Source organism: Coptis chinensis, chromosome 1 (assembly GCF_015680905.1).
Source record: "Coptis chinensis isolate HL-2020 chromosome 1, ASM1568090v1, whole genome shotgun sequence".
Classification (NCBI taxonomy): Eukaryota; Viridiplantae; Streptophyta; class Magnoliopsida; order Ranunculales; family Ranunculaceae; genus Coptis; species Coptis chinensis.
The window spans coordinates 56,748,007-56,759,808 of record NC_141456.1 but is presented as its reverse complement, the minus strand read 5'-3'; the positions used below and the strand labels follow the sequence as shown (position 1 = coordinate 56,759,808).

The window sequence follows — 11,802 nt, the reverse complement described above, 5'->3', positions numbered from 1 at the left end:
ATCCAAAATCGAACCGAACTGAAATGATAAGAAAATTGAAAATTTGAAACCGAACCAAACCGATAAAATATATTACAAACCTAAACCGAATCATCGATCCAAACCGAAAACTATAAAATCAATTAAATCCTAAATTAAATCAATTAATTTCAACCACACAATTGATAAACATATTCAAAATTAATCTTAAATATTACTAAAATGCCATCTTATCGGTTCGGTGGAAAATAGAAATCGGCAGAGGATAAACCAAATTACCAAAACCATTTTGTATCGGTTTGGTTCGGATCGGTTATCTGATTATCGAAATCCATTGACAACCCTATATGGAACTTGACAACAAGCCCAATGGATGGCCCTAACCAAATAACAAAATCAGAATCAAACCATTAAGTTGGTTCGGTTTTATATGGGGTTCTACTTAATAACGGTTTGGTTTTGATTTTGAAAATGGGAAAACCGACAAGATGGCTTGGTTTGCTGTTTATATAGAAACCGGACCATGAACACCCCCTAGCGGTCTAGCCTATCAGCTATTCAACAAGATAAATGTACGGGTAAGGGCTTATACATTTGGCCCGGCCCGGATTTGAAAATGGACAACACTGAAAACTAAAAACAGTATAATTTTTTGTTTCGAGAAACAACACTGAAATTCGACTCATCAGGATGAATATGGCAAAATCCAAACTCGCACAAGTTGGGTCTTCTATAGTAAAGGAGCTTACAAGAGGTACAATAAAATGATTTACTTTTTTTTAAAAATTTTTTATCATGCAAGGAAGTATGATTTGAGTTCTATAAGATCTGTTTTGCAGGTCAGTATACTACTATAAGAAGAAGAGGATATATGCAAGGACCTTATACTCAACATTTACAATCTCTGGTTAGGCTTCTGTTTTTCCATCTCTCACATGCTCATTATGAAACTATTGATTGCTTTGTTTTGTTTGGTACATGCTATGTCATTGTTTTCTAGAAAGATCGTTGGTTTTGTAATCCTTGTTTAGCATTGGACGTTGTCTGTTTTACATTTTTACTCTTTGCATGAACTAATGTAATTTATACGCTTTTGAAGTTACCTCAAAAGCTGGAACAAAGAAGAAGAAGATAACAATAAAGAAAAGACAAAACAGAAATAATCTAGTTGAGAGACATTTATGCATTTTCTCAAACAATCTAAAATAAAATAAAAAAATGACTATACAAGAGAAAAATTTGAGCACGTGCTGAGATAGTACAAAAGTGAGGAAAAAGGATTGGAGGGTCCATTTGATTATTCTCATAAAGAACCTTTGTTAATAAACTGATCATAGACTTGCCTTCGATCATTGGGATAGGAGACGATGGTCTATCAAAAGGGAGCTAGCGTGTTTCATTTACGTAAGTAGATATCAAAGGCGAATAGGCTAAACGTTAGGTCGTTCAAGGAATGGAATCAAAATATAAATCTATATCTACCATTGTAAATGGAAGATGCAAAAGAAATGCTTTGGTCTAACATTAGAAGGTATGTTGGAGGAGGAAGGCACCTGTTGGGAGATTGTCAGTTTTTACTCCAATTTAACCAAAGTAGTTTTTTGGCTCAAGAGGTAATTCGAAGAGGTTAAAGTTTTCATGGTTACCGATAATCTGGACGGGTATTGGCAGCGGGGACTAATGTTTCCGAACAGGTTCCTCAGGACATGATCCAGGGAGATTATCAGGAGGATGCTCCAAAGCACAGACACCTATAATATTCCACTGTGTCATTGCTTGGACACATGTTGGATGCGGACGCGGCTTGGACACGTGTGTGCCCCACGTGGTAGGGTGGTTTGAACACGTCTGACATGACTTATATAGTTACGTGAGATGTCTTTATGACTCTTTTTATTGTTCCTGTGTTTATGATATGACTTGAAATCTAATGTTACATCATTATATAATAAATTTTAAAACATTATTTAATGTCCGCACCCTTGCTGCGTCTGTGTCCTGCTGTTTTAGGATATGATCGTGCCGCTGCGTTGTCCACTTCTGCGTCTATGTCGGTGTCCATGCTTCATAGGGAGGATGTAGGGGAAGCTGTGAAAATACATTTGTAATTTGTTATAATGTGACAAACTGGGGGTGGGTGGTTGATAAGGTCTCTCATACGAGTCGAAACAGTAATATACATGTCATTGGATAAGGTTCTCATATTAGCTTGTTAGAGGCTTTGAGCATTGTAAAAGTAGTGTTTGGCTTATTGCGCTCTGAGTACAAATTCTCTTCACAGTGGAAGCAAGGTTGATGGAGGCCATTCACTTTCAAAGGCTTCTTCTTCCCACATTTCCTCCAGTAGAGCAGTAGAGAGCTATGCTATGTGTCTCCCCTCCCCCATTAGATTAGTTTCTGGCACCACACTGATACACACATCATCATTGTAGGATCCAGGCCAAACACAAAGTTGTCTTCTCTAAACTACATCAAGCTCCTAAACACATTCAAGCTTTTTTACCAATCAAGATTGTCGCTGCATCTGTTTCTGATCCTTTGCATTGTACTCTTTATCACTTCTCTTTTTTTAGCAGCTGCTACCTTTGGGTTCCCTGTTTCTTTTTCACATGTTGGTAACTACACAAGGTCAGCGACTAGAGTGTATGTAGGTGCAAGGATTGATGAATATAGGTGATTATAGACCCTTTACTCTGGTTTTTATTGCTCACAAAGTTATGTAGCAAGCCTTCTCATAGCCTATCGAGGTTATCCTTGTGGATCCCTAATGCCTTAACAAAGGGTTTTTAGTTTGGAAGGGGAGTTTGCAAATGAATTTATTTAATGGTAGGAGGAAACTTATCTTAGAATATATTGGGAGGTGGATCTCACTAAATACTAGGCCATGTTAGTTTCATAAGTAACACATTAGAATAATTAGCTTTTGTGTTATTTTGGGATGCTAGATAATGTGTGTATCTCTAGCCCATTGTTTTTCTAGTCCTGTTCAATAGCTTATGATGCAAGTCCAGATCAATGAGATTGATGGAATTCCAAAGTTTCAGCCCATATGTGATCTTAGAAATTACTTATTTTATGTATTTTCGTTATTTAGGATTCTAGGGTGTTTTTAGAAGTTTCCAAAGCTGTTTTTGAAGTATTTTAAGTAGTTTTAAGTCCTTTTAGGTAGTAGTATTAATTTATGATTTTTCTTGATGTTTCTATTTCCAATTTGAAGTGTTTGGAAGCCTATAAATGTGACTCTAAGTTGTAACACGAAATTTGCTTATTGATTAGTGAAAATTGTTTAGAGAAGTGTTTTCTCTTATTTATCTCCCCATATCTTGGTATTATATTAGTAGGATCAACAAATCTTGGATGTCTTTCGATTTTCAAATAAGTTCTTTGTGAATTTCAATTAATTCGAAGGAAGTTCGTCAAGTTTTAGGCAACGTTGTTATTACGTTCAACTGATTCGATAGAAAAGCAATAGTTTCTCCACCACACGCTGCATCAACTTATCAGGTGGTAGTTAAGAGCTGTAGATTTTTAAATTGGGGGACACCGTTAATTGCTTCTCTTTGTTTAGAGGATAGTAGTGAAAGTCTTAGGAGTCAGTTCTTGTTCTATGTTTATAAAGTAGTCCCATATTGCTCAACTAACATTGTGGGTAACTTACCTTTTCTATTTATAGAAAAACATTTTGATGTAAATATACCTTATTTTAATCCAAATATCTTGGAGTTTCACAAAATTGAACCTTAGGTCTCTGAAACCATCGTATCTGTTTAACATGAAAATAGTCATTGGTTCTCTTGAAGGTCAATTACAGAATTTTGATGGGTTTTGGAGGAACAATTATGTGGTACAATTTTCTGTTGGGAGTCTGGAGAAACTTGCTCTCTGTTTGGCCTGATTCTCTTGATCTCTAGTTGTTTGATTGTAACAAATCTTGTTGTCAAGTTTTGTCTCATTATAGATGATGAGGTAACTTGTTGGCGAAAGCTTCAACAATCGATAAACATCAATTAAGTTTAATGAAAAAAACACCTAAAATTAGGGTTTAAACTTTCAACAAGAAGAACAATTCTCTTTAAAATGATATTCAATAAAAAACCATCTAACAATGAAGGCCTAGATGCCTTCATATAATATACCATATTCCTAATTCTACTTGAACTCAAAATAGAAACCTTGCTAATTACTCTAGATCTAAAACAAATAGGAAATTCTACTAATTTCATAAGACTACTAATAATGTAATTAGAAGCAATTAAATATTCTTTCATGCTCCTGCCTCAGAAGAATTTGGGCATTCATTTACCGTGTCACACACACACGGAGTCTTGGACCATGTCATCCATTCTGACTCCAGAGTCTTTAATCTGGTTTGTTCTTTTGTTAAATTTTAAGCGAGTGTTTACTTATAGGTCGAGTGATTCAGTGTTTGGCAGGGGTATATTAATTTCCATTATGTGTGGATTCTTGGTTTCCAGGAAATCCCAAGTCATAGTAAGGGTTCGTATCCCACAAATAATTTGGCTGTTAATGAGTTTGGATTTATGCATCAAAGTTGTGATTTTTATTTACTTACATATCTATTTATTTATTATTATTATTATTATTAATTTCGACTTTATCTAATTTTAAATGATTTTGATTGACTCCCTCGATCAAGTTGCATTTTTCTCAATCCTGAATTCCTGATAGACACCATGTATATTTTGGTTTGAGAAGCACTGTTTAGATATTGGGGGAGTTGGGGGAGTAGTGAGAGTATTGGGAGCTTGTTTCTATGTTTGGTTTTATATCATAATTTATTGCTCATTATTTTACCGATTAGCACCCATTACTCAGCTAGGATGGTGGGTAAGTAACCTCTAAAATAGATAGGTGCTCTAATGTAAATATTACCTTGCTTTAGTAAAAAAAAATTGGAGTTTTAACACTCTTCATCATTGTGGTGAAAGCCCTTGGCACGATCCTTCGTTGTCCAACGACTAGGGTACCTTCTTATGCCTCAAATTGTTATGCAATCTTCAGTTTGTGAATGAGACATTTGGATTCAAAGAGAGCTTATTAAGGTATGTCAGAGACTCAGAGGTCTTTCGGTGTTTTCAATGGCTGTATTGAGTTTTAAGATGATATGACAAAAAAATACCAAAAACTGAGGCGCTTAGTATGGAAAACAATTTCTTTTATGGCTTGGGGTCCTAAGCGATGTTAAGCGTCATTCCCTTCCTATCTGGGTTATTCCTTGTGCGCACACTATTTGTGAAAACCTTTACTAGGGGACGAAATTAGGAGTCCATTTGAAAATTTTCGGACATTGAACTCAGGCTGATATCTAACTTAAATTGGAAAATTTCTTGGATTAGGATCCTGAATATTTGCTTCAATAGTATTCGATTAGATATGCTTAACAAAATGTTTTGATCAATATATGAATCGGTTAGATATGCTTAACAAAATGTTTTGATCAATATATGAAGATATTGTGTTAAGTTGATAGCAACTTGTCATTAAACAACCAAAGAAAGGCTTATATATTGGATAGTTATCTAATCTCTCAAGCTGGTATGCGATGTTGTTAAGTTTGTTTGAGCTAATCGGACGGATCTGATATTACCTCTCGGATTTCAACTTCTGATATCTTTTGTAGTGTTCTTTCCAGTTTGGTTTCAAATTTCTATGTTAAGTATTTTTATCTGATTTGGATGTGTGTGTATTGTATTCGATTCAATAAGTACCCGTTTACACCCTAATCTGTATGTATGTATTGTTGGAGAGGTTTGATACGAAGTTGGCTGGGTGAAAATTTTGTCAACTTCTTAAAAAGGAGGGGGGACGGAGGTTGTCTTTACCATAAACTCCTTGGCTTGTCTCCTTTATATTATGTTTCAGACCTTTTTATGGGGAGAAATCAAGGTGGATCACAATCTCCCATTTTTTAATAGGATATGGTGTGGTTGTTAAACTCGATGGGGGTCCTGGGTTTATGAAATTATTCATATTGTGAAGGGACCTGACTTTGGCAATTGGTTGCCGACAAGTAATTGCACTGATGCATGGGAGCAGATGCTCGCTCTATTTGTTCCCTTCTTTGGTGGGGTATTGAAAAGGCTGTTTGAGGGAGAGTATGGAGGAGGTTAGACAACCTTTTTCATTCAGGGTAAGAGGAAAAACGGGTTTAGTGCTGGAGGTCACTCTAGCTCTGCGGATTTTCCTATATTGTCTTTTATATAAGATTAGAACTTCAAACCGTTTATGAATTATTGTTGAGGTGTGACTTTTTAGCAGCTGTTGAAAAAGTTGGGAGTTGAATTTGACTTTTAAAAAGGCTATGCAACCTTCTTATTAGAGAGGATATAGAATGAGACGAAGGCTTTGTCTCTTTCCGATTCTGTTACATTATAGTATTTTATTCCTCACCTCTGCTACATCAAGGACTTATATATGACCATGACACGACATTTACAATAATATTAAATCAAAAAGTTTCTAACATGGATGTTTTTTTTTTAAGTGTCCATGCGATATTTATACCCCTCATTTCTCTTCCCTCTTCCCTTTTGGCCTTGGCGTTTGTCCCAAGGTTGTGTCCATTTTTATTTTATTTTATTTTCATCTTGTTTATTGTGTTGGCGATTCCCACTAATGACTGCCCTTTGAAAAGGAAAACGGGAACTCTATAAGAGACCTTGTCCTCCTTTTATGCATAAGGGAAACTCATTTGATCATGCCTGTTTATTTATGACCTAGAGTTATTTCCGTTTTGTTCAGTTGGTGTCATTGCAAGCTTTACTATCTGTTTGGCCTTCACACTTGCACTTGGCCTTTGCTGTTTTAGGAGATGCGGGAGAGAGAAAGAGGGGGGGGGGGGAAGAGATTTCCCAGTATTTTCCTCTTTTGTAACCACCAGAAGTTTTTCGTCATAGACGAAGGACTGTATGCATTCTATCTTTGGCAAAAAAGGTGTTATTCTCCACTGGTGCATGCAATGCAACTTCTGGAGTGGAATCTGATTTTAGATGTTTGGGTGCTCCTCATTAAAAGAAAAGTTGTAATTATGACAAGAAGTGACGAAACAGGAAGGGTAGTAAGTATCTCGAAAATATCTAGAACTGTTACTCTTTCTGATATTAATATTGTCTCAGGACCATGGGTAAAAGCGTGTACGAGTATCATAGACAGTAGCCATGATAGCTTTTTTTTTTTGATTGGCAAGCCTGTTTTAAATGAGATCAGTAACTCTTTGATGCTGGCGGGGTTCGAGCCCCAGACCTCTGGTATCATCACCCAAAGATTTTACCAACTTTGCTAGTCGGCTGCACCTTTGAGTTCTCTTCTAACCTTCACTACACGTCTACACTTGTCAATTTTCTTCTTTGATTTATTCTTTAAGACAGTAACAAGAAGAAGAAACTCAAAAGTGTTGTACTATTTCATTCTTCAGAAATCGCATGCCTTTTCCACATCTGCCTGTGATATTGCTCATGGAGAAGGGAATCAACAAAAAGTGATGTAAGTCATTACTCTTTCTGGTAAAGCTATAAACACCATAATGCGCTGAGAATAGTACATGTTAAAATGTGACTCCCTGGGCTCCAGACTTACGTTAATAGTGCAAATCCTCCAAATCCATGGTTCTGACATATTAGGCTTGATCTGGGAACATGCCATTGTTTTACCACTTTGATGACCCCATGAATTATGTATGATAACAGTCACACACCCAAATATGTTTCTTATCTGGTTCAATGGTGTTATCCTGATATGCACCTTTTTTTATGTTTCTATGACTGAGTAGGATATCTGTAACATTTATGGACAAGGATGGAGAGGAAAAAAATATCGAAGTTCCTGTTGGAATGTCAATGTTGGAAGCTGCACATGAAAATGAGATAGAACTAGAAGGCAAGTGTCTGGGCATACTTTATGATCATGTTTTTTGTTCTAGTCGTGAACTTTTACTCTAGCTTTCTTGATCAATTCAAATTTGCAAAATTACATGCCAAATAGTTTTTTTAGAAGATTGGAACTAGCATGATATCAGGACGAGTATCCTCATAAAGATTTTAACTGTGTATTTAGCATCATCAGTGAACTGGTCTATGTTATCACTTGAAATTCAACTTCTCACCCTGATCAAGTCTTACTTCTTACTCTCCCTTCTTTTATCTTATTGCAGGAGCGTGTGAAGGCTCATTGGCGTGTTCAACGTGTCATGTGATTGTAAGGGTATGCAACTTAACGCTACAAGACTATATGTTTTGGGTTCTTTGTGCTATTCTAACGTGCAAGACATGGTTATTTTAATGCTGACTACTGAATCTTTTGTCTAGGATGGCGACTATTATAATAGACTAGAAGAACCGAATGATGAGGAGAACGACATGCTGGATCTCGCTTTTGGTCTTACAGAAACGTTCGTCTCTCTATCTCAAGTTGTTATTGTACGTTTTTCTAATTTACTAAAATTCAGTTTTAACAGTATTTTGTTTGTTTCAGGTCTAGGCTGGGATGTCAAGTAATTGCAAAGCCTGAACTCGATGGAATTCGCTTAGCATTGCCAGCTGCTACGCGTAACTTCGCTGTTGATGGGCATGTACCTAAACCCCACTAAAGGATTTCTATGTAGTGTACTGATTGAGTGTAAAGGATGCATTTATCCCAATTTTGTAGCATGTTTAAAGAGTTATGAGGCGAGTCATCATTTGTATCATAACCAAACCTTATATTTCTCCGGAAATAAATTGTAGTGTAGTCTATGGTGACGGTTCAGGGATAGAGCTCGTGATGTGAGTTAGTCTTCGATCAATGGAAAATTGGCTTTATATTACATTTTTGGGGCATTAAATATTGCATCAACCATCAGTATTCTTTTTTCCCTTTTTGGTTGATTGATAAGCAAGCAGGGTTGGAGTGGTCCCTCACCTCCTTTCATTGAAGATAGAGAGCCGGTTACATACTCTTTGCGACTTTGCCTATAGCATTTTCTAATATAATCTAATGAGCTAGGTACAATTTCAAATTTTCAATGAACCAACTATTGGGAATGCTAGCTGCCAATGCATCTGCCATGATGGTTTACAAACTATCAATTAAGCTAAGTAAGCTTAAAGTACACTGGTACATCTTCGTTCACTGCAGGAGTTTCAAGTTTTTTTAAATGGGTAAGAATGACTGAATGATGCTTCCAATTGGTGGTCAGTGGTTGGGTTTTGGGTTATTTTGGGAACCTCAGTGAACGAGTGAGACATTTGTAAGATAGTGCAACATTGAACCTGAACACGTACGGGTTACACTGATACACTCACACTAGCACAACGACAATAATTCCATCATACCTGTGATCTAGAGTATCAGACATTATCTGCTACACTACGTGTCATAAAGTGAATTGTCATACTTAGCTGCATGAGTGACGCGTGCTTGATCTGTTGGTGATCTTAGAAATGAAGATGATCACGATAATCAACTCAAACCTATACATTCTACTTGTCCATACTGTGGTGATTCAAACAATTTTCAGAAGAGAAATGCATCCTGTCAAAGAGAAAGTTAGCAACGTTGCAAGTTCTGCTCAAGAACATGCCAAAATTTACAAAGCCAAAGTTGAAGAGAAGGTTATTTTAATCCTTAAATTCAAGTATTGATGTTTTATATGTACAAATACTACTGGTCTATTAATTACTTGTGAAAAATACATGCAGGCTGAGAAAGCAACGGCTAGGACTAAAGAGGAGAAGGAGATAGCCGAGGAACGAAGAAAAGCTAAAGAAGCTGAAGCCAAGATGGAGCTACACCAAGACAAAGCCGAGCAACTCCACGGCAAGCATACACACATGATGTCTGGCAATCACGACACCACATATGGTCATCACACAGGCACATGAGCTTCACGGACACCATACCACAACCGCAGGTTCAACGTTCGCTCCCAGCTACAACTTACCCTGCTGCTGGACACACCCCTGGGTCGAAATATATGTAGAGTGTGAGATGTCGGAAATAATAATGTGTATATATGTGGATGTACTTGGGTCATTGGGTGTACTATGTGATGTCAGATGTTGAAATGTTGTGTAATTTAAAGTTTGACTGATTTGTATATGCTGAAGCAGTTTTTCGATTCAATCGCACTCAAATGCACTTTATGTTTTAGAATTGGGACCAGATCATTTCAATTTATTCGTTTTTTTAGACAATCTTTATTTATGTTATTATATATTGTTACAAGTTAATGTCTATTTCCAAATTCCAACCCACTACCACCAGAGTTGAACAGTTCAGTAATCATAAACTCAACAACGTGAAAAACTCGTCTCTTTTCACACATAGTTTTGGTGGTGAATTAAGGAATGACACGTGGCTGAAGACAGAATGTTGACAAGCTACGCAAACGTTTTGCGTATATTGTATGATTACTGGTGTCGACAAACACGGTTGTTCCGTTACAATAACACAAACGACATGACAATAAGTACATCATACCTGTAATCTAGTACGAAACGTTATCTGCTACACTACGTGTCATGAAGTGAATTATCATATTAGCTGCGTGCCTGCATTAGTGACGCGTGGTTGTCGACATGGTTAATTTTGTTCCACGATCTGGTGGTCTTAGAATAAAGATGATCACGATATCCAAGTCCTATATATAATAAAAGCTCATCCCTCATCAGTAGAATTAAGTTCATCAACTCCTCTCTATTCTACTACTTGTCTATAATTTGGTTATTTAAACAATTTTCAGAAGAGAATGCATTCTGTCAAAGAGAAGTTTCGCAACGTTGTAAGTTCTATTAAAGAACGTGCCAAAATTTCCAAAGCCAAAGTTGATGAGAAGGTTAGTTTGATTTTTATTAAATACAAGTTCTGATGTTTTTTATTTACAAGTATTGGTCTACTGATTAGTGATTACTTTGATGTGAAAAATGTATGCAGACTGAGAAAGTAACTGCTAGGACTAAAGAGGAGAAGAAGTTAGTCACGGAGCGACGGAAAGCAAAAGAAGCTGAAGCCAAAATGGAGCTACACCAAGCCAAAGCTGAGCACAAAGCCGAAAAACTCGATGCCAGGCACAACCGCATCATGCGCGGTCATGGCCATCAGGACGCCGCAAAAGGTCATCATACATAGGGACATGGGCTTCAAGGACACCATACCACAACGGCAGGTTCAAAACTCCCAGCTACAACAGCAACTACAACTCACCTTGCTGCTGGACACCCCCCTGGGTGGAAACATCTGTAGAATTCGAGATGTTGGAAATAAATCATTTATATGCGTGTATGTAATTGGGTGTACTAAGTGATATCTGATTTTGTAATGTTGTGTGGTATTGAAGTTTAGAATTTCCCTTTTACTTCTAATTTGTGTGTGGTGCTGAAGCAGTTTTTCGATTCACTCACAGTTAAATGCACTTTGTGTTTTTTTGATAATTTGTGTTTTGAAATTGGGACCAGATCATTTTAGGGACGTCTGGTTTCTCTGTGTTATGGAGCTATATGTATATGAAATACTGTTGTCATGTTTTGGTTACATAATGTTGCTCTTAGATCTCAGTATCATCAATTTTAACCTTTTAGGAACCGTTCATTAATTCCTTCCTTTTTTTTTGTTTAAAAAAAATAAAAATAATTTAAGCTGGGTGTAAGGCAGACCACCTTTTATATTGATCTCATTTTTTTGTTTTTTTGTTAGCGATTTTACCTTCTTTATCATTGCAGGCTCTATTTCTCCTGAAGAACACTCTGGAATCATTTTGTTTTTTTTTTGTTTCACAGTAGTCTATTGATTTTGATCTTCAAAAGGCGATACATATTTTGATGAGCTCCT

At 36.6% G+C, this 11,802-nt stretch overlaps 1 protein-coding gene and 1 long non-coding RNA gene across 2 annotated transcripts; both read left to right on the top strand.

Moving 5' to 3' along the window:
* Positions 1-569: 569 nt before the first annotated feature.
* LOC147524647 (uncharacterized) lies at positions 570-8,802 on the top strand. Its single transcript, XM_086603956.1, has 7 exons — positions 570-733; positions 819-886; positions 7,415-7,482; positions 7,769-7,875; positions 8,150-8,199; positions 8,304-8,386; positions 8,470-8,802. The coding sequence occupies exons 1-7, from the start codon at positions 670-672 to the stop codon at positions 8,582-8,584; spliced, it is 555 nt and encodes a 184-aa protein (XP_086460082.1). The 5' UTR covers positions 570-669; the 3' UTR covers positions 8,585-8,802.
* A 1,603-nt stretch (positions 8,803-10,405) lies between these two features.
* On the top strand, positions 10,406-11,505 carry LOC147524646 (uncharacterized). The gene is made up of 2 exons (XR_015220186.1): positions 10,406-10,810; positions 10,909-11,505. It is a non-coding gene; the product is annotated as an uncharacterized LOC147524646 (long non-coding RNA).
* Positions 11,506-11,802: the final 297 nt, after the last annotated feature.

Bases quoted from the DNA above. Each gene is read 5' to 3' on its own strand.
- LOC147524647 (XM_086603956.1), top strand. From the start codon at position 670: ATGAATATGGCAAAATCCAAACTCGCACAAGTTGGGTCTTCTATAGTA. The intron at 7,876-8,149 runs GCAAGTGTCTGG...ATCTTATTGCAG, and splicing joins AAATGAGATAGAACTAGAAG to GAGCGTGTGAAGGCTCATTG. The intron at 8,387-8,469 runs GTTCGTCTCTCT...TGTTTGTTTCAG, and splicing joins GCTTTTGGTCTTACAGAAAC to GTCTAGGCTGGGATGTCAAG.